This window comes from Trichosurus vulpecula, chromosome 4, assembly GCF_011100635.1.
Source record: "Trichosurus vulpecula isolate mTriVul1 chromosome 4, mTriVul1.pri, whole genome shotgun sequence".
NCBI lineage: Eukaryota > Metazoa > Chordata > Mammalia > Diprotodontia > Phalangeridae > Trichosurus > Trichosurus vulpecula.
In genome coordinates this window covers 44,180,429-44,207,649 of record NC_050576.1, presented here as the reverse complement: position 1 = coordinate 44,207,649, position 27,221 = coordinate 44,180,429, and the positions used below count along the sequence as shown (strand labels likewise).

General features: G+C 39.0%; 1 protein-coding gene across 1 annotated transcript in view; it reads right to left on the bottom strand.

Moving 5' to 3' along the window:
• Positions 1–12,651: 12,651 nt before the first annotated feature.
• Positions 12,652–27,221, bottom strand: part of COL24A1 (collagen type XXIV alpha 1 chain) — a 378,533-nt gene continuing 363,963 nt past the window's right edge. Inside the window, exons 61-65 of the mRNA XM_036755470.1 lie at positions 26,199–26,264; positions 25,330–25,498; positions 21,880–21,989; positions 14,539–14,754; positions 12,652–12,804 (exon numbers count right to left, since the gene is read on the bottom strand). Of these exons, the coding sequence (XP_036611365.1) occupies positions 12,658–12,804; positions 14,539–14,754; positions 21,880–21,989; positions 25,330–25,498; positions 26,199–26,264 (708 nt within the window). The 3' untranslated portion in view covers positions 12,652–12,657. The remainder of the gene's footprint in view (positions 12,805–14,538; positions 14,755–21,879; positions 21,990–25,329; positions 25,499–26,198; positions 26,265–27,221) is intronic.

Here is a 27,221-nt window from a genome sequence, read left to right as displayed (position 1 = left end):
AAGACAAGGTCTACCTTGGCTTTTGTGTTGGTTTCTGGCTACTTAGCACCGTCCTTGGCACCTAGGGAATGCTTTTTCATTCATTCGTTTATTCATACTCGCCAGTCTCTCTTCTGGAAGAGAAAATGCAAACCTGCCCTGGAAAAGGGAGCTTCCTCATCTGTGGGCTTTGTGTATCATGAAAATTATGGGTCTAGGCTCCATCTCCTCCATCATATACAGACTCATAAATAGTAATTGAGATATTGACAGCCCTTGGACTATGGAAGCATCTGTGGAGAGGGAGAAAATTCCCCATAGATTCGTCGCCAGTTTTGACTAGTTGTTTCTTTTAAGTCCTAAGCTAAGAAGATGGATCTTCCGATTTATCCTATGCTCATTAATTTGCCTAAACAATATAGCTCTGGCCCAGTTACTTTCCTCTTGAGAAACCTCTAAGGGCTGTCAATCGACTACTAAATAACGTCTATTTAGTGTAAGGGTTTGGTGAGGTGGAGAGAACCTTGAATTTAGAGTCAAAGGAATTGAGTTCAAATCTTGGGTCTGCCATTTACTACTTATGTGACTTTAGGTAACTCATATAAAACTCTCAGCCTCAATTTCTTCATTTGTAAAATGAGGCAGTTGAAAGAGCAAGAAGGATGTTCCATGAACCCTCCATTCCTGACATCCCTCAGTAGTAAAGACTTTTCACTGTGAGACTTTTTCCAGCTTTTGAAAAATGAATTGTTAACTGGTTCAACATCAGAAACTGATATCATTTTATCAGTTGAAATGCCAGCTGTACCCTCAAGACCAAGGGAACTTTCCATCTGATTTGCAGCTGAAACCTTCCATATGTATTGTTTTCCTCATTAGAATGTGAGATCCTTAAGAGCAGGGAGACTATCTTTTCTATTTATATGTCCAGCACTTACCATGGGGCTTTGCACTTAGTATGTACTTAAAATTAAAAAAAAAACATTCTTCTTATATTAAAGATAAGTCCTATTGAGATAAGTCCCATAAAGATAAGTCCTATTTTTTCAGAGCCAAAATCACAGAAAAAGTTGCATCAATTTCTTCACTTCCATCTCCCTTCTAAAATCCTATGTAATGTGGCTTTGGACTACAAATGTCCATTGAAACTGTCCTTTCCAAGGTTAACTGTTATTGCTAAACCTAAGAACCTTTTTCCAGACTTCATTCTATTTGAATTCTTTGCAGCTTCTTTGGCCCCCTTCCTTCCTCGGTACTCCTTCTCCTTTCTTGGTTGGTTTCTGAGACTCTATTCTCTGGCTCTCCCCCTCCCTGTTTGGCAGCTACTTTTCAATCCTTTTGTTGGTTCAGCATTCGTCTCCCACCTCTTAAGCCTAAATGTTCCCCAAGGCTTATTTACACTTTTCTCTCTGCAGTTTTTTTCATTGGTTCAATGTTTATCTCTACACAGATGGATCCTAAACGTGTGTGTGCGTGTGTGTATGTACACTGTTGCACTGTTTATGCAAAGTGCCTGTTAAACATTTACACCTGGATATTACATTGTCATTTCAAACTTAAAATGTCCAAAATAGAACTCATTATCTTCTCCCTCTGCCCCCACTTTAAGCTCAAACTTTCTTCTAAACTTTTCCCTTGTCTTTTTGGGACACCACAATCCTTCTAATGGCCAAGTCTCAGAATTTCCTACTCTCCCGTTCTACTCTCTTTTCCTGTAGCCAATCAGTTGCTAAACCTTATCCCTCCTTACCCCACCCCCAATATATCTCACATCCAGACCCTTCTCAACACTCACATAGCCATCACCCTAGTTCAGGCCTTCATCAGCTCTCGCCTGGACTATAACTAGCTTCTTACTAGTCTCCCTGTTTCCAATCTCTCCCCACCACAACCTATCAATCACACAGCCACCAAAATATTTTTACTAGGGTACAGGTCACTGAACAGTTTTCAGTGGCTTCCTGTTGTCTAGAGGATAGTATGCAAATTCCTCAGTAGGGCATTTGAAGTCCTGCACCATCTGGTTCAGCTTACTATTCCAGAAATGTTTCTTAGTACTCTTCTTTACATATTCTATATTCTAGCCAATGGTCATTTTCAGTCATGTCCGTCTCTTAGTGACTCCATTTGGGGTTTTCTTGGCAAAGATACTGCAGTGATTTGCCACTTCCTTCTCCATGTCATTTTACAGATGAGGAAACTGAGGCAAACAGGGTTAAGTGACTTGCCCAGGGTCATACAGCTAGTAAGCATCTGAGACTGGATTTGAACTCAGGAAGGTGAGCCTTCCTGATTCCAGGCTCAGGCCTCTATGCACTATGGCACCACCTAGCTGCCCATATTCCAGCCAAAGTGTTGTGGCAACATTCGCATTCACATAGCTTGTCCCTTATGCTTGAAATACATTCTTTCCTCATCTCAGCTTGAAATACATTCTTTCCTCATCTCAGCTTCTTAGCATTCATTCTTAGCTTCAGTCAATGCTCAGCTTAGGCATCACCTCCTAAGAGCTCGGGTACCACTTCTTGATTTCCCTCCTCCAAATTACCTAGAAGACTCTTTAAAGGCAGGCACTTTTCCTCTGTCAATAACTCCTAGCCCTATGCCTTACAAATAGTACACTCTTAATAAATATCTGTTGAATTGAATTAAATGGAAGCATCATGTATTTGGCCATTTTGCCATTGTTCAGTGGGGCCCAAGCACCTGGAGTTCTTAAAATTAGTCACAACTTTGTGTTCTAGGATTTATATCCTCTGTTAAAATTGTAAGCTTCTCTTTTGAGGATTTTTCCTTACCTATTTTTTTTTTACTCAATATAATTTAGTCTTTATTTTGCAGCTTCCTACTTATTTATTCAATTCTTTCATTCTCTTTGGTGGTTTTTCCATGAGGTTTTCCTTGTCATGAATTATTTATTTTTCTGTCTTTTTTTTCTGTTGTTGTTCTTTTACTTTATATAGCTTATTTCTCACTGCTTTGAAGTGATGAAGGGATCTGGACTTAGCCACGACATCTTACTTAGCCATCTTGCCAAAAGTCTCCTTTGAATTAGCTTTTTTGGCTGCCATCATGTGCCTTTGGCTCATACTGAGCTAGCAGACACTCAGACATTTCTCAGATGAATGGCTCTCTAATCATACTTCTCTTGTCTTCTGCTCAATGGAGGTGGAGTGGCATTGAGTAGAAACCACCATTTCAGCGGTTTTGACCCAAGGGAAAGAAGTGTGGTGTATGGTGGAAAGACATGGGCTTTGGAGTCATACAAATTGGAAGGATCCCATTTCTACGCATTCCTAGATGTGTTACTTCTACGGACCTCAGTTACCTCACCTATAAAACAAGGATTTAGATTACATGATTTTTAACGTCCATTCCAATTCTAAAGTCTATGATCCCACAAATGAATTGAAGAAAAGGCATTTGTTAATAGCTTACTTTTGGCAAAATACTGTGCTAGATACTGGGGACATAAAGAGATAAACAGGACAGTCTTCTTTCTCAAGGAGGGACTAAGAGAGGGAGACAATATATACAACAGAATTCTGATTCTGGGTGGATGGAAGGGCCCAGCAGGAGTGCAGTTGATAAGACCTGGTAATCTATAGTATGAAGTTACAGAGTAGATTGTAAAGTCAGGTGTTCTAGAGCACTTGTGGAAGGCTCTGGGGGTCTAGCTGGCAAGTAATCCAATTCATCTGGAGCATAACTGGGAAGTGAGGCTGATGCGCAAACACATTTTCTTGAGCATCAGTTGATTTGACAAAACAATATCTGTCTTTGGCATTGAACCATTGGACGGTGCAATATGACATTATTTTTCAATCTGAAGAAGGCTAGATTTGAACTTTTCCCTACCATTATTATATTCCACACCATGGCTTATTCTAAAGGCCAAATCAGAAACTGTGGAAAACATCCAGGCTGACAAAAACACCTGAATTTCCTCTGCAGTGTTAGCATTTGTGTCTCCATCTTATATTGGGAGGAAAAGTTAATAAATACCCTTCTAAAAATGAATCTGTAGTTACATTCCCTTTGACCATGTGATAAAAATATACTCTCATCACACATATAATAAATGCGTAATCTTAGAATATTTGATTTATTGCTGTTATTTGAAAAGTCTTATGTTCTAATTTTAGTTTGTTGACTAACTAATCCACATTAACAAAAATTGTTGGGAAATGTTAACACTACCATTGATTGTCAAACTGATAGAGGTCCAAGAAACTTTTTTTATTTTCCTCATATTGATGGAAATCCATATATGCTATGTCCATTCATAAAGTAAATTGTCTTTATAAAACTGATCTGATAGCATTTCCTTTTGAAAAAGAAAAAAGAGACACCTTTTTCTTACATGCCGGATATGAACCAATCCAAAATCACTTTTAACGGATTGTTACTGGAATTATTTTTTATACTTTTCAGTAGACCTAAGGGCCCTGCCAGGGTGCCAGCTCAACTTGCCCATAAATTTCTGCCCCCTTGAGGTAATAATAATGGCGCCGTTTTTCTACCGTGGCCCTGAGTCACACAAGGGCTTTGAATCCAAAGCACACAGATTGCACAACCGTGTACCCAGCTCTAGGTGACAACGACTTCATCACGCCTATTTACAGCCAACTACCTGTAAGGTCGGGGGAAAAAGTTACACTTGGTCCTTTCACAGAAATGCGCTACTCTGCACATTGAACATGCTCTTTCTTCTTATTTGCAAACAGTAAACATTGCTGGTCTGGGGTGGGAAAGTTATCCTTGGACATTCATGCCAGGAGAGAGAACGGGCACCAAGGCCTGCCATTTTATCATACCTTTTCAATTGGTGTTAGTGATCGCCCTGGTCTTTGGTTTCTTGTGTCCTCTGGCTACTCAAACTCATCAAGAAAATATTTTGCCTCCTACAAGAGAAACTAAATTTTTGTGATATGGTCTAACAAAGGAATTCTTTGCTGCCAGTTGTTAAACCCCGTAAGTATTTATTATAGTATCATATGTTCAGAGCTAGAAGGGACTTTAAAAAACATTAGTCTTATATCCCTTCTCCCCCCATTTTATAGATGAGAAAATTGAGTCCCAAATCTGGGAATTGACCAATGTCACACCAATACTGAGTAGTAAACCTTGGGTTCAAATTTGGGTCTTTTGGCTCTAAAGCAGCTCTCTTTCATCGAAAATATAATATTATTCTTCTGCTTACTGCTTTTACTTACAAACACATTAGATTTCATAAAAATCCAGCTCCTTTAGCTGTAGAGACACCCAGACATTTGCAAGAGAAAAGATAGGAGCCACATTTGGGTAATGAATAGGTGGTTAACAAGATGGGGTTTATATTTTGGAACAACATAAGAGGGACAACCCATCTATCTGGGTAGTGGAGAGTGAACCAGAAGGGCTGGCAAAAATATAAATTGAATATAGAGTCTTATAAATCTAATCAAAAGAGCTTTAAATTGAAAAGCAGAGAACTTTCCATATCTATTCACCAAGATAAATATAATTGGGAGCAGCTATAATGTAGGAAGAAAAATAGAAGGCAAGATTCTCAAGCATTCACAGAAGATATAATGAGAACTGACCTTATGAGCAAGCATGGAATACCACTGATATAATTCCCTGTGTGCTAGGGGCTGGGTAGCCTTCTTCCAGGAGAAGCATGATAACATATAACAAAAGGACCTAATAGTTTAGAGTATGAATAGACATTCTATAACTGGTTCTAGTCTGTTAACCATGTAGTGCACAGCAGATTCTCTGATTGACAGAAGTAGTAGAGATAGAACTGTGGGGGCCCTTTTTTTTTTGGTCTTTTCTTCGTTCTATCCCATCTCTTAGCATGACTTCTACCTGGTCATTCTCATCCAGTGAGAGATAATGTTTTAATTGGAAAGGTGTTGGGTCCTTTCTTTCTGAGGTGATATATGGCCCCATCAATATAGGCTTCAGTGTTTTGACTTAGCGTTTGTTCTTTTGTTTGTGATTAAGGAAATTACTCCAGCTTCCGTGATCTTGTGAGTTTTTAAAGATTAGGAGAGTGAACTAGTCAAAGCCTGGGAGTCAAGTCCTTGCTGGGTTTATAGCCAGTCTATGATGGATGTCCCAAGGAGCGAGGAGTAACCTTTGGGATTCAGCATAATGGTAGCTGAGATGAGGATTCATCCAGCAGTGACATTGCATTTGGAGATGAACTTGGGGTCACCAATGTTATGTAGAAATTGCATTTACCAGAGACTGTGGTGGTACAGAGGACAGAGAGTATGCCCCTAAGAGGGTAGGGGGAATTGTTTATACTTCTGTTCTTGCTATATTTTTGAAGTAAATATCCCTTTGTAAAACTAATTGTTGTTAGTTACATAGAACTTGTCTACTAGATACTGGTAGTTAACAGTGAATGTGGGGTACCACACTGGAATTGGGGTTTGCATCCTATCCTTGTTGCCAAATGTATCAATAAGGCAAGATTCATGACCTCGAAGATGACCATGAACATGTCTGTATAGCTCAGAAGGCAGGGGAAGTATAACATTTATTTAGACACCAGAGGATTAAATCCCCAGAGCAATAACTCCAACCTGACATAGCCATAGTTGTATTCCAAAACCAGTAAATCCACCTCAGTGTAAAAACAAGGAAATTATAACACAATATTACAGCAAAGAACCAAGTCATCCAGTAACCTCCCCGCCCCCCCCCCCCCCAGGCCTTTCCGTAAACACTCACAAATCCCAACTGTCTGCTTCCCTGCATTCTCTCCCCCCTCAGTTCTCTGGTCTCCACTCTCTGTTCTGCACTCTCTCTACAGCTCTCTTTTTCATCTCTCCACAGCTGTCTGAGTTCTGTAGCTTGCTAGTCTGCAGATTCTCAGCTCTGTTGGCTCAGAGTTCTTACGTCTTGTCCTTGGGCTGAATTCTAACCTTAATGGCTACCTTCTGGGTATATACACTCTTCTTAGGCCCAACGGCCTCACACCTAATCAGCAAAAGGGTGTAGGCATGGAGCTTAGCATTTAGTAAGTAAAAGGTGTAGGCTTGCCTCTAATCAAACCTCCCTTAACTGGCCCCACCTGAGGCCTATTGAATGGGGGAAGGGGAAGATCTTTAATCACTGATTGGCACCACAGGGCTGTATACAATGGCATTAGAAAGAGATATTCCAACCCCTCAGGCATTCCCCTAGGATCCTAAGGGGAAGATGTAGCCAGCTTCTCTCTAGGGAAGTAAGTCCAGAGAACATACTCACTATAGACAAAATTGAAGAAAAGGCCAGTAATAAAACTTGGCCTTGGATGTCTATACAAAAATTCACAAAGTATAAATAACAAGTAAAATGAACTAGAAATCCTGCTGAAAAGTGGAAAATTTAATCTCATAGATAAGGGTAAGACTCGGTAAGAAAAGACTTATAGCTAAAATATGGCTTTAGAATGGTATATCTTATTCAAAAGCAACATGGTAGGTATAAAGGGGTGGGTGAGGATAGAGTGACCTTAAGATACCCAGATAAAGAAACCCAGGAATCAGATAGTGGGAAGAAAAGTAGAGAAAAGTACAAGAGGAAGCTTCATTCTGGATTAGATTATCACCAATAAGGGGAACTAGTTATAGGGATATACATGATGGGATCTTTGGGTGGGGGGCATAGGAAATGACCACTTAAAACTTTTGATCAAGAAGGAAAAGGAAGTTGGACATAGTCTGACATGTACCCTAGATTTTAGGAGAGCAGATTTTCCAATAATTCAGAGAAGGATAAGTAGTCTACTTTGTCTGAAAATTCTAAAGGGAAAGTGATCCCTGGAGGGATAGGAATGTCTCAAGAATGAAATTCTGGCAACATAAAGAGGAGCAAAGAAGAGAAAAAGTTAGACATCAATTTCTTGAGACACAGGCTCAGAGAATTCATCAACCAACTTAGAATTAGAAAACACATGGAAAGAAGATGGAAGCAAAGGCATATATTTAGCTTCTGGGGCAACCCCTGTCACACACGGACTTACATAAATACTCTCTCCGGTTCAGGACACACTGTGAGCAACCCTTGTCTGTGAGCAGCCATTCAAAGCCATGGTTCATGAGTCTCTACCGACATGCTTACTTTTACCAGCCAGCCAGTAGACAAATTAGTTCAAAATAAAAGATATTTAATCAAACAGAAAAGCAAATAAAGTAGCAAGAAAAGATTCTCCCCAGCCTTCCAACTCCCTCCTTATGTACAAGTAAAGTAAACTCTCCCAAAGGTTACCAAACTGCTTCTGGATGAAGGGGCACATGCAGAGAACTCATGTAACCAGGGGAATATACACGGAGGGAAAACATGCGGCAAACACAAGTGGTTATGAAAATGCAGGAAGGGAGATATACCAGGAACTTTTATAGTCAGAGCACATGTGTGGAGGTCACACACATAGGTGCATGGCCAATGGTTAACCAGGGTAACTAATTCTTCCTATGACATATTCTATGATGTCATTGTGCTGGACATCATCTCTGATCACTGAGCTGCTCTCCCATTGGGAATTAGCTCTTTAGTAGGGGCATTTTTGGCTATCTACTCCCACCACCTAGGGCATGATAGCTTGTATCCCCACTTGCTATGTACTAGAACAGCTCAACCTGACTGTTCCATGTAGTCATTCAGACAGCAAGCACTCATTAAGTACCTACTATGTGCCAGGAACTGTAATACGTGCTTGAGATACAAATAAAAGGAAAACAGTTCTTGCTCTCAAGGAGCTCACAGTCTAATAGGGGAGACAACATGCCATCAGCTAAAAACAAACAAGATGTGTATAGGATAAGTTGAGCATAACCACAGAGGTAAGGCATTAAGGGGAATCAGGAAGGTGAACTGGGGTGGGGGTGATGACCTGAAGGATCAAAGTAAGGACAAAGGAAAAGTGTTGAAGAAACGAGGTATGTTGAGAAACAGTATGATGGGAGGCTATGGTCAGAGAGAGGCATTTTAGAATTCTTGAATATTGAAGTGGAATTATTTGTATTTGATGAAGGCCCAGGTGAGTCTGAAGTGGAGTGAAGGAGTTGACTTGGAGAAGCTGAGAGGCCTTGGTCTTTGAGGGGACATCACACAATAATGCCACATAGATGGCCCAGTGGCTAGAGTTCTGGGCCTGAAGTCAGAAGACTCATCTTCCTGAGTTCAAATATGACCTCAGACAAAAACAAACAAAAATTTAGAAATGAACTATTCCCCCTATAGAATAGGGCAATAGAAGAGAAGGGAGGAACAGAGTATGTGGCAAATTCACCACTGTTTCAGCAGTTTCTCCAAGAAGCCACAATTCAATCATTCTCTACTGGATTCTTTTAACGAGCCAAGTGGTAAGCCAGGAAAAGGAAAAGGAAAGGCTGTAGCTGCTATAAAGCTTAAAATCAATCTCCATCTTCTGCCCCTTGCAAGACCACCAATCCAAGCCATGGCAAAATGACTTTAAAATTTTCCCCAGGGTTAGTGCCTCACAAAATCATCTGTAGCAAAATTGGCATCAAGAAGTATGCAGCTACCATCAAGATTCACTTCCAAACACTGATGATAATCTTATTGTCCCAGCTATTTGCCTTAGGATAACGCCAACAATATATGCTTGCTGTTTCTTCTACAAGACACTGGTCTCCCATCTCTAACTGCCTAGTTAGAATGCTTACCTACCTTCTTCATTTCTGCCTCCAGAACTTAGGACAGTGCCTGGTATATAGTAAGCATTTAACGAATATTCTATCTATCCATAATACACATATACTTGCATAGATGTATGTATCAACATTGTTTCTCATATTTAGGACTCACTTTTGTGCTACATGTCAAATGAAGGCACAGGTGGCTTCAATCACTGTTGGAAAACCGATTGCCAATCCTCCCTCCCTTTTTGGTGGCCTTGGATAGAGGTGCCAGTAACAGTAATGATACTTTCTGTAAGCTAACCTCCCTCTGCTGTCTTGGAACAAATTTCTCTGATAATAATTATGAAACTGTCTAAACCTCCCCTTTCCTGCATTCCCACAGATTGTGTTTCTACCTCATAACAGTTCCTTCCAGGTGAATGTCACACGGTCACCCATGAATGTTCCCCTTTCTCCATTTGTTTCTCCCTTCTATTCTGACCACTCCTTTGAAAGGTATTATCTATTGGACTGAAATTGGCACAAAATGCTGCTTATTATGTGTCGCCTTCCCTCATTAGAATGTAAGGTCCTTGAGAGTAGGGAGTATCTTTCTGTTTTTGTATCCTTGGCACTTAGCATGGTGTCTGGCACATAATAAGGGCTTAATAAATGAATTTTGGCTTGTTGGCTTATTGTCTGTGTAACCTTTGTAAGGAGGCAGCTAGGTGGCTCAGTGGATAGAATGTGAGGCCTGGAGTCAGGAAGACTTGAATTCAAATCTGGCCTCAGACACTTACTAGATCATAGGCAAGTGACAACTTCTGTTTGCCTTAATCCATTGGAGAAGGAAATGGCAAGCCATTCTAGTATATTTGCCAAGAAAACCCCATGGACAGTATGGTCCTTGGGGTTATGAAGCATCAGACAACAACAACCACCTTTGTAAAGAGGGCTAGACGTGGGGGCACAAGTTCAACTTAAAACAAGATTAACCCTTTGTTTGAAGAGTCACTTTCCAGAGTGTGGCTAGTTTAGAAGAGCTATGCTAGTTTAGAATAAACTTACCATTTCCTTTTCATTCAGTTTCTGAAGTTACTAGACTACTAGTCAGTGGATCCGGCTGGTTAGAGTTTCCCCCTGTGCTCCCTTGGAATCAAGGTTGAAAATTTCCCCCAAAGTTACAGTATTTCCCCCTGTAGTGAGGACAATGACCTCTTTGGTCATATTCTTGTTTGTACAAAGACTAAGAATAGACTTTGTATTTCTGCCAATCATATGTCAAGATGTAACAGAAATTTTTTAGTTAAACGTGTCTTCTCCAGGTATTATATAAACAACATTGCATTAATACGGGTAGTTCTGCTGCTGTCAAAGATGGCACCCCTTCCATACCTTGGTAGATGATTTCATGAGTTGTTGTAGCCACCTGATGGCCAGCCTTTTCATGATGAGCCTTCCATGGTTGGCTAGGTTGATTGGTCCTTTGATGATAGGCCTATTGGCGAGCTTTTACTTGAAAGTTTTTTGGCTTAGTAGGATTTGCCAGAGTTCGGGTTCCACTGGCATAGATTTTAGGAACCAAAGATCATCTGCAAGCTAAGATGAGGTATCAGAGATGGTCAGTGGGCCTGGAACACATACTCATGAAAGGACATGGTAACAAAGGAAGAAAATACTCCATCAACGAAAATGGTTTGAAGAACATTTTTATTATATTTGGGTAAATGTGACTTACTGTGTCTAAACATATGTTAATAACATCAGAACACATTTTCCCAAATACAGAAAACAATCATCTTTTTCTTGTGCTCCAAATGAACATTTTTCTGGCAATGAGAAAAGGTTATGAGCTTCTTAAACCTGTTTTGAATAGTAAAAGCTCATTTTTTTCTGAGACATTGCTTTAAAGCCTGGAAAGGTGAATTCTTTTAGGCCCAAATGGATTAAAAAAAAGTGAAACAGACTCAAAGAATGCAACAAAAACATGGAATTTCTAGGATGCAAAAATATTTATGATGGTTATAATTTAAAACAGCAGCAACTCAAAATATATGCTGTATTAACAATATCCAAAAGTTACAAAAACATATATACAAAGCATCATCTCAGATGATCATGGGTGCTTAAAATAGTTAACTCTAATTCAGAAACTATAAACCCAAACCTACTACTGTATGTAGCTGTTCTGAAGTATTTTTTACAATGGTTTTAAAAATAAAAACAAAATGAAGAAATTTCCCCAAACTGTCCTGCACAAGATACAATGTGCCAATCCCTAGTCCACATCCATAATAAAAAAATTAAAGAACAAGGATTTCACATAAATAATGTTTTTCTTAAAGTATGTGACCAGACATTAAAATAAGTACTAACAACCAAAACATATCTTGATGTAACCAGTACATACAGCCTTAAAGAATGAGAACAATGATGATGGGAACCAAATACTCGATACTAAAGCCAGAAGCACCTTAGGTTTGAACGAGCACCGTGCAACACAAACAGGCAACATGTAAGAGGTAGTGTACCCTTGGCTAAGATGTACATGCCCTCTAGGGACCAGAATACAGCTTAGTGGTGGGGAAAACAAGACTTAATGAACGGTGGCTTAATTTATTCTCAGACAGAAGCTATTGCACATTAGGGAGCATTAGCCAGTATTGCTCCAGAGTACTGCATGTCTCCAGCTGTCTGTAGGGGATCTTTTTACAGTGCTGTCAAATAGGTTAAGAACACAAGAGACCCTGAAGAATTCCATAATCAAATATAAACTTCAGTCCCAGGGAATTCTACAAGAAAGCATTGATCAGTATATATTTCTTAAAAAAATTAAATATTTATCAATATCATAGTCCTTTTTTTTTAAAAAAAAATGCTTTTTCTCCTTCTTAGGAGGAAGTCTTTTTCTTCCTGAGATTCTTAAGCTATAGCCAATGCTTTGTTTCACACATTTCCCATAATTCTTTTAATGATCTTCATCTGTATGCTTTTTTTCTTTTGCAACAATTCCCTGGCCATTAATCAGGTTGAATCCTGAACTGATTCAGAGTCCTTAGAGAAAGCACACAGAACTGCTTTCAATGTAGTGTTTCTGTCCCGTTTTGAGATGAGGAAGTTTATGTACTTCAATCACTGGGAGCTGATTAGGGTCCTGAGTGTGAAAAAGGAATTTTGCTTTGTGCCAGCTGCCATCTTGAATCTGTAAATACACACAGAGACAGGTTTTCATATGCACCTGTTAACATTAGCAGATAGAGACTTCTCTATATTCACTAAATGGAAACTGAGATCTGCTGCTTCTTCTCCAGTCTTCACTGTTTTCTTTGCTTCTCACCTTTATACACTCAGATCAGGCTCCAACTCCTGCTTTCTGGTCATCATGGAGCTGACTAGAGAGGAAGAAGGGGCTCCATTCCTCAATATGAGTTGTTCACAGGCCTCTATTTCTCTGGGTTATTTCTTTATTCCAGATGAAAAGCTTCCCTGACTGCAAGTGAATTTAACTTTCATAGTCTTCCTATCCCTCAGAAGCCCCAAAGTCATCACAATCATAGACTTTGTTAATCATATAATCATATTTCATATTAAAAAGAATTTATTTCCATAGATCTGCCAATTGTTCATTCTCCCTTGTTGATTTTTATGTTAAACATTCATTTGGACCTCAAATACTTAATAATATGGCCTGTGATTTTAATTGAGTGAAATTAAACTCAGAAGTGAATGAAAAGAATAAGCCTAATTTCTAAAGCCTAACTTCATTATTCATTCAACAAAGCTATATGCAGTGAACTGTGTTAGGCACTATAGGAGTATATATAAGTATAAGATATGGTCCCAGACATTCAGGATGTTACTTATAATTGGGAAGATGAGATGTGTCCCTAATTAACTATAATATAAGGCAGTAAGTGATAAATCTTGTCTGTATGAGATAGACAGATATTGTTCTATAGGAAGTCAGAAGTGGGAGATAAAGCATTTCTAGTTGGATTTACCAAGGTAAGTAAGCTTCATGCATGAAGTAGATTTGAGCTGGGATAGAAGCTCAGTAAATAGAGATGTAAAGGAAAACATTTCAGGTAAAGGAGTGGAATGACATGAGCAAAGTCACCGAGGCAAGAAAGAACAAGACACACTTAGGCTTTTAGATCTGGAAGGGAAATTAGACATCTTTTAACACAAAACCCTCATTTGACAAATGAAGAGACTAAGGCCTAGGGAGGTGATAAAACTTTTCAAGTTTCCAGTGATTGTTCATGGCAGAATCAGGATAGAATTCAGCCCGATGTGTTTTCCACCATAACAAACTGTATAATACACGAGGCAATGGTTTTGCAGTTTGGATTTTATAATATACATTTCAACAAATCACAAGACTTAGTGTCTGAAGGACCCTCAGTCAAATCCCTATTTGATAAATGATCACAAATCTCTGTTTGAGGACCTATAGTAATGGGGAATTTACTGCTTCCAAGGTGACCCATTCTATTTTTGGCAAGTTCTAATTATTAGGATGTTCTTCCATATATTGAAATTGAAAAAACTTATGGTTATAAGTAAATTGTATTAAATAGAGGGGAAAAACACATGCCTGAAATATTTCCTTACTGGAGTAGAAACTCATTGAAGGTAAGTGCTATGCTGTTTTTCTTCATTGTCTCCCTGAAGCTTAACACAGTTCCCTAAATACAGCAAGAACTTAATATTTATGGAACTGAATTGAATTCAACTGTTTCATCTATTTGAAGTCTGGCATTCAATTCTGATTCTACTACTCTAGAGAAAAACAAATTCCCCTTGGTCAAAATGCAATTAAACTAAAAGAAATAAATTTCCATACATCACATGTTCATACTAATTTTTAAAGTTGATGACTGACTTTCAGCATAATTTGAACAACTCTAAAAATATCATCCCATTCCTTCCTTACCTTGCATTCATCTGTAAGCACCTTTGGTTCAAGTAGGGTGTTTTCTTCGAAGACCTGGCCATTCCATCCCTTGAAACTAACAGGTAATCCTGGGGCACTAGTCCTTTGAGTTGTCCATACTGGTGTGTTCAGACAATGAATAGTGATGGTGTGGGTGGCTTCTGAGCTCAGCAAATGAAGGAAGTTCATCTGGACTTTCCCAATTCCAAACTCCAACTAATTTCATGAAAATAACACTGATGTTAAGAGATGTGGCAATTGAACAATTTGTTTCTTGTAACAAGCTGGGGATAAACAATGGTAGAGATGATCCATCTCTTCCAGGAATTTTATGAAATGTGTGCTTATAATTCACAATGGAAGAATTTGACATTCAAGTAATTATATTTTTATATACAAAATGCAGTGCTGACTTGCTACTGATTTCTTAAGCTCTGTTCCCTTCCCTCAAATCCAAATCCCACTTCAATCAAGGAGCAGTAATTAAGTACCTACTAAGTGCTAGGTACTGTATTGGGCTCCAAAGATCCAAAACAAAATGAAACAGTTCCTGCCCTCAAGGAGCTCACATACATGTGCCCAAAATCTTAAGTTTCAAGCTTTAATGTGCCGTTTTAAGCTTCAATATGTCAATAAGCTGCAATATATCAAAAGTGCATCGAAACTTTCATGATGTTCTATGTTTAAGAACTTACAAAATTTATACAAAGTGAATACAAGGTAGCTTTTTTGGGGAAGGCAATAATAGCTTGGGGAGAAGAGTGGTGAACAAATGCTGTAGAAAGCTCAAGCTGAGTATTGAAGGGAAGCAGAGATTTTAGGGGGGAGGTGAAGAACAAGTTCATTCTAATATGGGAAACGACAATGCCAAGACACAGAGAGGAAGGTGGGGTGTCAGGTGTAAGGAAGAACAAGGTAACCAGTTTGAATTTAGCCCTGTTTTATGTATTTTTCTTTACATGCCTCAGGCACTTACTAGCTGTGTGACCACTCAGTTTCCTCATCTAAGCTGGAGAAGGAAATGACAAACCACTCTAGTATTTTGCCAAACAAACATACAAACAAACAAAAAACCCCAAATGGGGTCACGAAGAGTAGGACATGACTGGAAGGACTGAACAGCAACAACAACACTGATAACCACTGAGTCTCAGAGTTAGAAGAGGCCTCAGAAGTACCAAGACCAGAGGTATCAGATGGGCAGAGATAGGAGGCCAACAACACTCCCAATTACCTTCCAGAAACAGATTAACATGTAATTGGGAAATAGTATACAAAATAAGTAAAAATGCAAGTCAAATACAAGTCCATAGGTCACTTCAGGGATCCTTCTCGTACCAACAAATGGTCTCCATTTCTATTTGACTGACACCACTGACTTAGATCAATCCATATCTTGCATTCTGGCATGAGATTCCAAAGTTTGACTGAAACTGAGCTTTCCATTATGATCAATGATCTGCTTCTGGCTTGTATTGTGGAAGGTTGTGGGAGAAAGAGTGAGAGAAAGAACTTGAGTAGAATGACAAAGAAAAGAAAACTGTCTAGGTGAGTCTAGGAGGGCTTTTGGACTAGTGGATTTGGTCAAAGTTTGAATTTGGGGAGAGAGAATTTGAAAAAATTTTGAAGAACAATCTTCAGGCCCAGATAGTGCTCCAGAGTTTATTTTCTGGCTGTAGAGAAGTAGGTTCAAAGACTTAATTAAGGAGAACATAGAAGGACTAAAGAGAATAAAGGAAATCCTAAGGACTTGAGAAGACAGAGTCAATTTATGGATAAGATGCTTGGAAAGATTTGTCATAATTAGAATGTTCACATTAATTGATAGCGTACCGGGTGTTGTGGCACACATGGTATGTCAGGCAAATTGGAAAAGGGCAGGGCTGGGCCTGGGTATAAGGAAGACTGTGGCATTCTTGAGGCAATTGAAAGGAATTTGAGTGAGGTTATCAAAAAAAAGTTTTAACCAGATGCTTAGGGTAGAGGTGTAAACACCCAGATGAGTTTCAAGGAACAAGACTGAAAGACTCATCTATTATGGATAACTGAATCAATCAGTGTGTGCCAGGCACTGTGGAAAGCACTAGCATATAAAGAAAGGTAAAAGGCAGTCCCTGTCCTCATAGAGATCACAGTCTAATAGGGGAAACAACATGTAAACATCTACATACTCTATCCACCAACTGCCCCAGTGGAAGTTAAGAGACAAAGCTGATGCCAGGAAGGACTTCTTTACAATTAAAACTTTTAAATAGTGGAATAACTTGCCTCAAGATGTGGTGGTTTCTCTTCCTTGGAGGTCTTAAAGCCAAGGCTGGTCAATCATTCGTTAAGTGTGTGATAGTGGGGATTTCTTTTGTATAAAATCCTGTTTGTAAAGCCTTTCAGAACTTGGCCCCTTCCTATCTTTCCAGTATTTTTCCAATTTACTCCTCTCCACATACTCTGCAATCTAGTGATTCTGGCCTCTTTTCTGTTTCTTGAATAAACACTCTCTCTCCCTACTCTGCACTTAATTTTTTTTTACAACACTCAGTGCATTTTCCCTGGCTATCCTCTGTGCCTGTGATCCTCTTCTGGTTTCCTCCTAGCTTCTCTACTTTCCTTCAAATCTCAGCTAACATCCCACCTATTGCAAGAAGACTTTCCTAGTCCTCTTTAAGCTTCGTGCCTTCCCTATGAGATTACCATCCAATATATTCCATACGTACCATGTATGCATATAGCTGTGTACAAGTTGTTTCTCTCATTAGAATCTGAGCTTCCTGAGGTTAGGGGCAGTTTTTAAGCCTCTCTTTGTATCCCCAGTGCTTAGCACAGTGCCTGGCACATAGTAAGTGCTTAAGAAATGCTTATTGGCTATTGATTGTCTGGGTTGAACTAGATGGCTGCTGAAAACTCAACTCTCAAATTCTCTGATTTGTTGTAAGGGTGGGGAAGATGATGCAATCCCCCATATGGAAGAGGCTGCAAGTCTGTTTCCAGAAAGCTATGATGACATGTAAGAGAAATGCCCTGATTTGGAACATGTTCTGTAGATGGTTCTGGTTTGCTAACTAACCATGAGATGCAGAAAAGAACGGTTAATTGGTTGTCTAGTTGGATCGGAAGTACATTCCAAAGGCATTAGTTAGCCAGGGCCAGTCACTGGTCTTTGGCTCTTCTCAGACTTATTAGTGTTGGAGAAACTAAGAGAGAGGCCTCAGGCTTTTATCTCCCCATTGGGGTTACAAAGCCGACTGTTCATGGCCCTGATGTTACTTCTGTCTCTGTTGTGACTATTCTTTCCTTCTTTGGGGTAAAGGAAATTAGAGAAAGCTACAACCTTGTGTACTCCAACATGTCAGCTTTGTAAGCCACAGGAGGTCTGGGAATGGGAGAACATGCTAGGATTTGCTGGAAGCCAAAGATGAAAGAATTAGGTCTACAGCCACCTGCTTGACTCAGCCCAGCAGTAGTAGAGGTGAAGACTGATCTATCCATCAGTCATATTACTTTTGTAAGGGAGTTTCTTGGGAGCAAATGCTATTTAGAAACTGTCTTAAGGTTGAGCCCACTCTCCTCATAGAATGAGGTGGTAGAGGTAAAAGCATATCCCTAGGTATCGGCAAAAATATTTATACTTCTGTTCTTGCTATGTCTTTGTAGCAATTGTCCCTATGTAAAAGCTAATTGGTGTTAAATGGAAGTGGGGCACTAACCACTGTTAGTTGACAATGGGGGAACTGCCCCTCCCAACCCCACAGGAGTAACCCCTAGAACCTTGAATTCCCTCCTTGAATATTTACAAGCAGAGGCTGGATAAACATTTTTCTGGCATAGAAGAAAGAGTATGAGGCCAGAGTATCACTGTTCTTGCTCTTTGATCTCTTAACAACTAAATCCAGAGGCTTCTTCTCAGTTCTTATCGTACTTGACTCCTCTGAAGCTTTTGTCACTATAGATAATACTGTTCCTCCTAGATATTCGCTCCCTTTTCAGTTTCTGTGACATTGTACTCCTTTCCATTCTTTCTGAGAAATTCCCCGTGTAAAATTTTGGCTATTGTCCCTCAATTTCCTTTGCTGGATCGCCAGATCACCATGGCTCTCCTTACCACTAAAACAGGGTATCTTCCAAAGCTCAGCCCTGGATCCTCTTCTCTTCTATTTTCTCTTTCTACTCTTGGAATTTCCTTGTGTATATCTTGCATTTTTGCCCCCCCCCCCACCTTCCCCAACAGAATGTAAACTTCTTGAAAGCAGGGACTTACTCCCTTTTGTCTTTTATTGCAAGTACCTAGCAAAATATCGACTATACACAAAGCTCTTAAAGAACGTTAAATTATATTTATTGAATCCCCTCTACAATGTAGCTATCGACAAGCAATGAGCACGATTATGCCTTTGCTTTAAGACCAGTAGGGATCGTTGCCACAGGAGGCAGAGCAGCCTCCTTTGATTTGAAGCTAGCTTTGATGTGGAGAATTTTGTCCTGGGGGAAAAATCAGGACAGTTTTGTTGTCTTGGTGTGGTGCTTTCAGAAAAAGAACAAGAGTTTGAGTTGATGTGACAGAGGTGGGATCCTGAGTAACATTCAGTGACCTCTGAGCAGACCCCTTTCTCTGCCTGGTCATTATTTTGGATTTTCAGGAGACGAGAGAGAAAGAACAATGAGAGGGATGTGAAGAGGAGGGCAAAGGAAGTGAAATGGGAAAGAAGAACAGAAAGGAAAACTTAAAGAAAGGGCAGGAGGAAGGAACCACAGCAGTAGTAGCCATTCAGAAGTGTAATTAAAACCACTCAAAAGACTGGAGAACTGGGCCCTCTATCTCCAGACTTCCAGGGAAATGATGGAGGTGATGCGGATAAGTCAGAGGATAAGTCACATTGACTTAGCACCATCCAAAAGGACAACAAATTCCCTGATAACTTCTACTCTAGCCTTTGGGAGTGAATAATGGAGATATACTTTATCAAGATTTCTCAGTGGAGCATCCTTCCAAAGTATTGCAAGGTCATTGTTAATTCTGCCTTCTAGTAATTGCTAGGGAGAGACACAGGCTGCACATTTCAGCTTGGAAGGAAAAGCTTTACTTCTTAATAGTCATAAATTTCCTTCCTTCCTTCCTTCCTTCCTTCCTTCCTTCCTTCCTTCCCTCCCTCCCTCCCTCCTTCCTTCCTTCCTTCCTTCCTTCCTTTATTTTTTTGACTAATGGTCCCAATCCACATGCAGAAAAAAAATGTATGGCTGCTCATTGGCCAAGAACCTCTCTCCATCTCCTGTCTCCTGGACAGAAGAGGTGTGGTTTCCCTATATAAAGTGAGGATTGACTGGGCACAGTATGGATTCTCTTGGTATTCCACTGTCCCATCCCATCCCTACCCAACCCCCACACTGTCCCAGGCAAGGTCTTTGTCTGGCACTGATCAAATCCATAGCTTTGTCACTGTAGGCAACATCAAAGACCAGTCTCGGTGCATAAGGTTCCCTGTAAAGACCTTCTGAACAGGTGGGTTACTCTCTCTAGGTCTTCACGTAGCCCTGTTTGTCTCTGTGTCTGTGTCTATGTCTACATTTGCTACGGACTAGCTCCCTGTTATTTTCCTGCTGTAGCTGACGCCTTTGGAAGGACAGAATTCATGCACTTGAATTCTTAGCCTTTCCACAAAAGAGAGTGTCAAAGAGGAGAAGTTCTTCTAAGGTTGAGGAGGTCAGAGAGTCCAGAGAGGTCTCGAGAACAACTTTTGAGGTAGAGGATTCAGAGTGGAGACAGAGATTGATCCTTAGGGGAAGAGAACTGGAGTGTTCCCAAAAAACCAAAGATAATAATAGAAATCTAGGCTACAAGAGTAAATACACAAAAGATGTGGGTAGACACAAGAGTGGTAGACACAAAAAGGAAAGCTGGGATGCACCCAGGCCTGGAGAGGAGCTTGCTCATTTGCATGGTCTTTACAGGAAATCTCATGCACCTGCAAGTTGGAGGATACACATTGTGGAGCAACCCAGACTTATTTATTCCTTCACTTATGGACTATACTGGTCCAAATGGAGGGTGCACCTATATACCTCTATAAGAATGAAGGGTTGTTTGATGCTCTCCCCAAAAGAGAGAAAGAGAGTTTCCCTGCCTGTCAAGATTCTCAGATCACAGGCCATTCTGCTTCTTTCAGGCTAACTAAAAACTGGCAATTTTGTTTTGTTAGTCTGAGTGTGCTTACTTGGGGCTCTTTGGGGGAGGGACACACCAAATTCTGATGTTCCGAAGGGAAATCTTGAGAAAACAAGCCAAAGAGACTGTTATTGAAAGAGGCCCCTAAAGATGAACATGGTATGTTATATCAGGGGCCAGGCCAAAAGAATACAGAAATGATATATTTCCTCGAAGAAAGACTTCTCTGTCAGCATGAAACTCAAATACCTAGCTACAGGAAGCTCTAGAAAATCCATTTATAAGAGAGATAAACATAGGATTTGTTTCTTCAATTTAATACAAACACTTTAAGTTTGGAATCAAGCTTTTTGCTTCATAAATATTTTAATATATGGCCAAAGGTGGATTAGAGAATCACTAATACTTTTAGGATAATTGATTTATAGTTAGAAGGAAAGATACTTAAGAAGACATAGTCTTTGATGATGTCCAGGGAAGCTTAGTTTTTGCCTTTGACTTTATAGACAGTGCTTAATATTAGTAGGTTTTGTGTTAAGATTCTTCTTGTAGTGACATCAACATCATTAAAATTTATGGCATTAGTCACTAATGATGGGACCTGTAGCTGTTACAGATTTGATAGAGGTATATGTGTATATAAAACACACTACATATATGTTATATGAGAGGAAGCATAGAAGGCTAGTCTTGGAGTAAGGAAAAGCTGCTCAGAAATGTTGCATGTGTGATCATAATTAAGTTATTTAACTTCTTATGACTTCAGGGAATTCGCTAAGACAAAGGGGCTTCCACATGGGAAGTTTCCCCCAAACAGCAACAATACACACATATATATTTATGTGTATTTATGTATGTATACACAGGTGTGTATACATGTGTATAGATACACATGTGTGTATATAGAATTATTTATAAAACATCTATATACACACATATGTGAATACACATGTGTGTATTCACGTGTGCACACACATATTTATTATTAAAAACCACTAATAGAGTTGGACAAAAACATAAGTACATACTAAGGATTTTTTTTTACTTATCTGGAATTCTATTTCTTATGTTCTTGGGCTAATACAACTTTGTCTTCATTTATAATTAAGGATCATTAACGTCTATAATATCTGGATGTCTGAGCCTGAGAACAAGTCTGTCCATTTGTTCTAGGGTGCGAGACATACCTTTGTCACAGATACAGGAGACAAGCATGTTTGACCACCAGCACTGAAATTGCAGAAAACTTCAATGGCATCTGAAGGACACCCAAGATTTGGGTCAATCCAGTATTTTCCTGTCAATTTATAAAAAAAAAATGAGTGAATTAGGTATTGAACTAAAATGTATTTGAAACATTCTTAAGGATTGTTTGGAAGATGTTTTTAATATATCATATTGCAGTCTTATTTTTTCTGGGAGACTGTCACATTCCAAAAACTCCAATGTTCACAAATATGTTTGAGAGAATGTACTAACAATAAAATGAGTGGAGAAAAATCATCATAAGGAATCAGAAAACAGTGTTTTTAAACAACCTTCATCTCATCAGAGATCTTAGAGAGTTAGAAGAGAGCTTAGAACTTGCCTAATCTCTCTCATTTTAATATATGAGGAAACTGAGCCACAGGGAGGTTAAGTGACTTGCCCAAGGCCACAAACAACAGCAGTAGAGCCAGCACTAGGACCTAGGTCTTTGGATTCTCAGTCTAGGTCCTTCCCATTATCCTATGCTGCCTGCTAGTAGAGTGAGTCATGATGGCATTTACCGATGTTTGGTTTTAGACCAGATGATCACACCAGATATTCCCAAAGTCCCAAAGATACTGAAGCTTTAATATTTCAAACTTTAATGGTATAAGCTTAAATAGCTTAAAACTGCACTAAGATTTCTGGGATACCCTGTAGAGTTAAGGAAAGAATGTTTTGGTTAAAAATATGAAGTTATTTTTGTAAATCACTAAGACAAATATATAAATATTTCTACTTTAAGTACAGCTAATAACATGTCAATAATAGTTACTGTTAAATAGATCACGTTTCTATAAATATCTCAAAGTTTAGAAAACATATTTTCCACAATACCGTGAAATAGGCAGTGGAAGTACCATTAACCCTGTGTTCAAGATGAAGAAATTAAGAGGAAGAGAAATTTAATGAGTTGCCCACATTCGCACAGCTAATACGAGTCTGAACTTAGATTCAGCCTGGGGGTTCTTGACACCATGTCCAGACTCTTTGACTATGATACATTGCCTGTTTGTGAACGAATTCTTCAGAAATAAAAGGATCTACTAATGGTAAAAATAAAAGGGAAGGGGAGCTAGGTGGGGTAGTGAATAGAACACTGGACCTGGAGTTAGAAAGACCAGAGTTAAAATGTGACCTTGGACACTTACCAGCTGTGTGACCCTGGGCAAGTCACGTAACCCTTGCCTGCATTAAAACTGGAGGACATGGCAAATCATTCCATTATCTTTGCCAAGAAAACCCCATCAACAGTGTTGGCATGCGATTATGGTCCATGGAGTCACAAAAAATAGGATACAACTGAACAATAACAACCAATGGTAAAGGAGCTCATCTAGTGCAGCTTATACATGGACAAAGTATCATATACTCAAGAAATTTATTAATGAGGTAGAACCTATGACTTCCCAAGGCAGTCATCTATACTTTTGGATTGGTCTAATTGTTAGGGGGTTTTTCTTTATATAAAGCCTTTGCAATTTCTATCCATTGGCCCCAGTGCTGCCCTCTGAGGTCAAGGAACACAAATCTAAATCCTCTTTCACAGGACAATCCTTCCAACATTTGAAGACAGTTCTCATATTTTCTCTGTTTCTCATTTTCTAGCTTAACCTACTAAGTTCTTTCAACTGGTCCTTATATGGCCCGAATTCCAAGCCCTTCACTATCTGGACTCCCTTCTTTTGGTTACTCTTCTGCTTATCAATGTCCTTCATAAAATATAGCACCCAGAATAGACCACAGTACTCCAGATGCAGGCTGACTGATGTGGAGCAGAATGGGGCTAGAAACTAAGTAGTCCTTTACCTTATAACTCTCTTTAGGTACCATAATACCACATTCATTTTCTTGGTCACCATACCATGTCGATGCTTCATATTGAGCATGAAGATGCCTCAAATCTCCAGATCTCTTTCACTTGCAGCTCTTGACCCATGCTTCCTCCATCTTGTATTTGCGAAACTGAATGCTTAAACCCCTGTGCAGAACTTTACATGTATCCCTATTAAATTTCATTCCATTCAATTTGGTGTAACCTTCAAGGCTATTTTGTTTGAATCCTGATTGTCACCCAAGTTGGCCTATTCTTTCCAGTTTTGTGGCATCTGAAAATTTGATTATCACACCCTTTGTGTCTTTCCTCAAGTTAGTGATAAAAAAATAAGCAGCAGAAGGCCAAGCAAAGATCTCCAGGGTGCTCCAATGAAAACTTTTTTCCAAGAAAACATCATAACATTAATGATCTAGAAGATTTTATAGAAAAGAAGTTCTGGTGACATGTACTTTCATTATTTCTTAGGGAATAACATTTTCTGTCAGAAGGCTCTGAAATGGCCTATAAGATAATCTCTATTGTCAGCCAAATTTAGGAAAATTAGGAAAAAAAGTGAAATTTATCTTCAGCATCCTTCTTCCTCATCTTACTCCCTTTGGTAGTGCTTCTACAAAGGTAAGCAAGACACATTGCGAAGGAATATTTTGATAGATGCAACTGTGAAAATGGATCCACACTACAGAACATTTTTGTCAAAATATTTGTTTCAAATTGGCAGATTGAGCCCCACTGAAGTTTCTACCAAAATGATTAATTAGCAGGTGTTCCAGCTTCAGATGGAGAGCAGATTTGCATATGGCATAGCTAGGATGATGCTCTCATCAGCGGCTGCTCACCAGATGCCTGGGACTAACTGCATTTACCAATGTTACCCTTTGGTTTTTCCTTATCCCTCACATTAAGGGTGGAAGTTAACACAGATAGGGGTCCATCTTTGCGATTTCTTTTTGAAAAGAGGACTGAATTGCAGAATGCCTTACAGGACCAAGCCATCAATTGACGCAGTGCATTTGCATGTACTAGAGCTAGTAGGATAAAAATTTTTATTTCAAAGTGAAATGATAATATATGCTTGTTATATTTGTATTTAAAGCACATTGTACAGATATGAGAAACTATGCTAGATTATAGTAAAATTATATGTAAAAATTATTTTAAAAGGGTCACTTGATTCTTCTGTTGTTAACTAGCTCTTTGTGTGTCAGTTCACCTCTTTTTCTGTCTCATTCTTTATTTGAAGTAAAGGCACAAGGAAGATGCTCCCTGTATCTGTCGGGTAAGGAGTCCGGGAATTGGCCTGAGCTAGTGAGGTTGTTGTGCATGGTGTCTACTAATGAGAGTAGGCTCTCTTTTGAAGGTGGAATTGTGAGGCTCCTCATTGTCATACCTCTGATTATCCAGGAAGAGCATCCAGGGGAAAAGGTAAATATCCTTTCATCACATTAAAATGCTACTTGCTAGGGTAGAAATTAATATTTGAAAAAAGGCTATTTCAAATTTCAAACCCACCAATGAACAGGTTCAATGACATCACAAAACTGAGTGTACTTGCCATTTGACACTTTGCGTTCACAGTTGAGCAAATCTCTACAGATGCGAGCTGGGTTATCTCGTGTGCCAAGAGGGTTCTTGATGCTGTATAGTAAATTACTAAGATAGTGCAGGGTTTTGAATATTTCTGCACTGTGGTCCAGTAAAGTCACTTCAGTATTCTGGTAGCTCTGCCAAGCCACCATGATGATCACATTAACATGGAGCAGCCATCACAGAAGATTAAATCCAATGATCAACACATACCGCAGACAGGCAGGAAACATGTCCGTAGCATGGAAAAAAAAATCATATGGGAGGCAAATGTAAAGCAGGAGAAAAATTAAAAATACACGGATAGATTTTATTAACATCTACCTACATTAAAAAATTGAAATGAAAAAAAGTTGAAATGACACTTCTTTTCCTCCGCCTCTGCTTCCTTAAAATTTCATTTTGTATATTTGCAAGAAATCTAAGACAACAATGGAAAAAGGGGAAAAGTACTACATCTACCATGGTATGTTCTTTTAATCTTTTATTGTCTGGTAAGTATTCGATTAGGAATTAGCCAAAGCAATGATGGCCAATCCTCTTTTTAGGAGAATAACTAACTTTCTACCACTTTATTCAAAATTCCTCAATAGTAAATCATTTAACAATGTAAAGATTGTACTCAAAAAATGTTCCCTTAAAAAGCATCCTCTGTATACATTTGTGTTTAATCATGTTAGAAACAGCTAACTTTTTCCATGAAAAAGCAGTCTCATATTTTTCAATATGTTTTAAATACAATCTTTGTGATGAAGCCACATTTTGGCCTCCTAAAAAAATAACTCTCTATAATTTGTATACTCTGCATGCCAATGTAAATAAAGCAAAATATATTACCTCCATCTGTAGTGCAGTATTTGATTCAATCAAGGCTTGAATAGCAGCATTGATATCCATTTGTTTCTGCATAAAACAAAACCGTTTCAGATCAGCAACAAGATCAACATGGAGTATTCTAAATGAAGGCTGTAAATTCTTAGGGCAGTGCTGTTCCAGGATACCAGCCATATTATCTGATGGGGGTGTAGAAGGTGGGGGTTTATAGCTTATGGTTCGACAGTTCTTGTAGACATCGCCGGGCTCTCTGAAAGGACAACATACTGCCTTCATTCAAATCTCAAAGGTCTGTTAATTAGTGCAGAAATAAAATCACAGCTCCTAAACGAAAAACTATTTGTCCACACTATATGAAAATGAGAGAAAGAGCTGCCCAAGTGGAAGATGAATGAAATATGATCCTCATTTTACTGAATTGTAAAGTGAAGAATAAATAATTTCAGTACCTTTTAACAGCTACATTCTTGGAAGGAAAGCAGAATAAAATAATAGTGTCCTGAGGTAGTTACCACACTAGTTTAATCTGATACTTTTGTGGTCTTAAAAACAATTTTGGTAAGTAGTAAAATGTGCCATTACTCCCAAAAGAAATAATACAGAAAGAATTCAATCTACCACTGTATTTAATAAGGGATATTTTTAGAGAAAGACTCAACAGAACCATCAGTACAACTCAAGTCTTTCAGCAATTCTTTTTTTTTTTAATAATGGGCTGAGAAACCAAGATGGTAAGGAAGGAGCTATGAATTGGTAGAACATCCTGAGTTAGCACACACCCAAGTCAGTCAATCCTTTTACTTGGTTTCAGAATAGTCACACTGCTTGTCTTCTTGGAAACCATCATGGAAACGGCTCTCAGCAATTCTTCCAATTTATTAGTAACTTTTGCTACTTAAACCTTTGATTACTTAGGCATCTCTGTAAAATGATTGAAAGAAATTGAAAAATGTAATTCTGGGGGCCCCAACATGATGTTCTAAGCTGGAGTGTTGGTTGGTCAGTCTGTCTCTTCAGACTGATTTA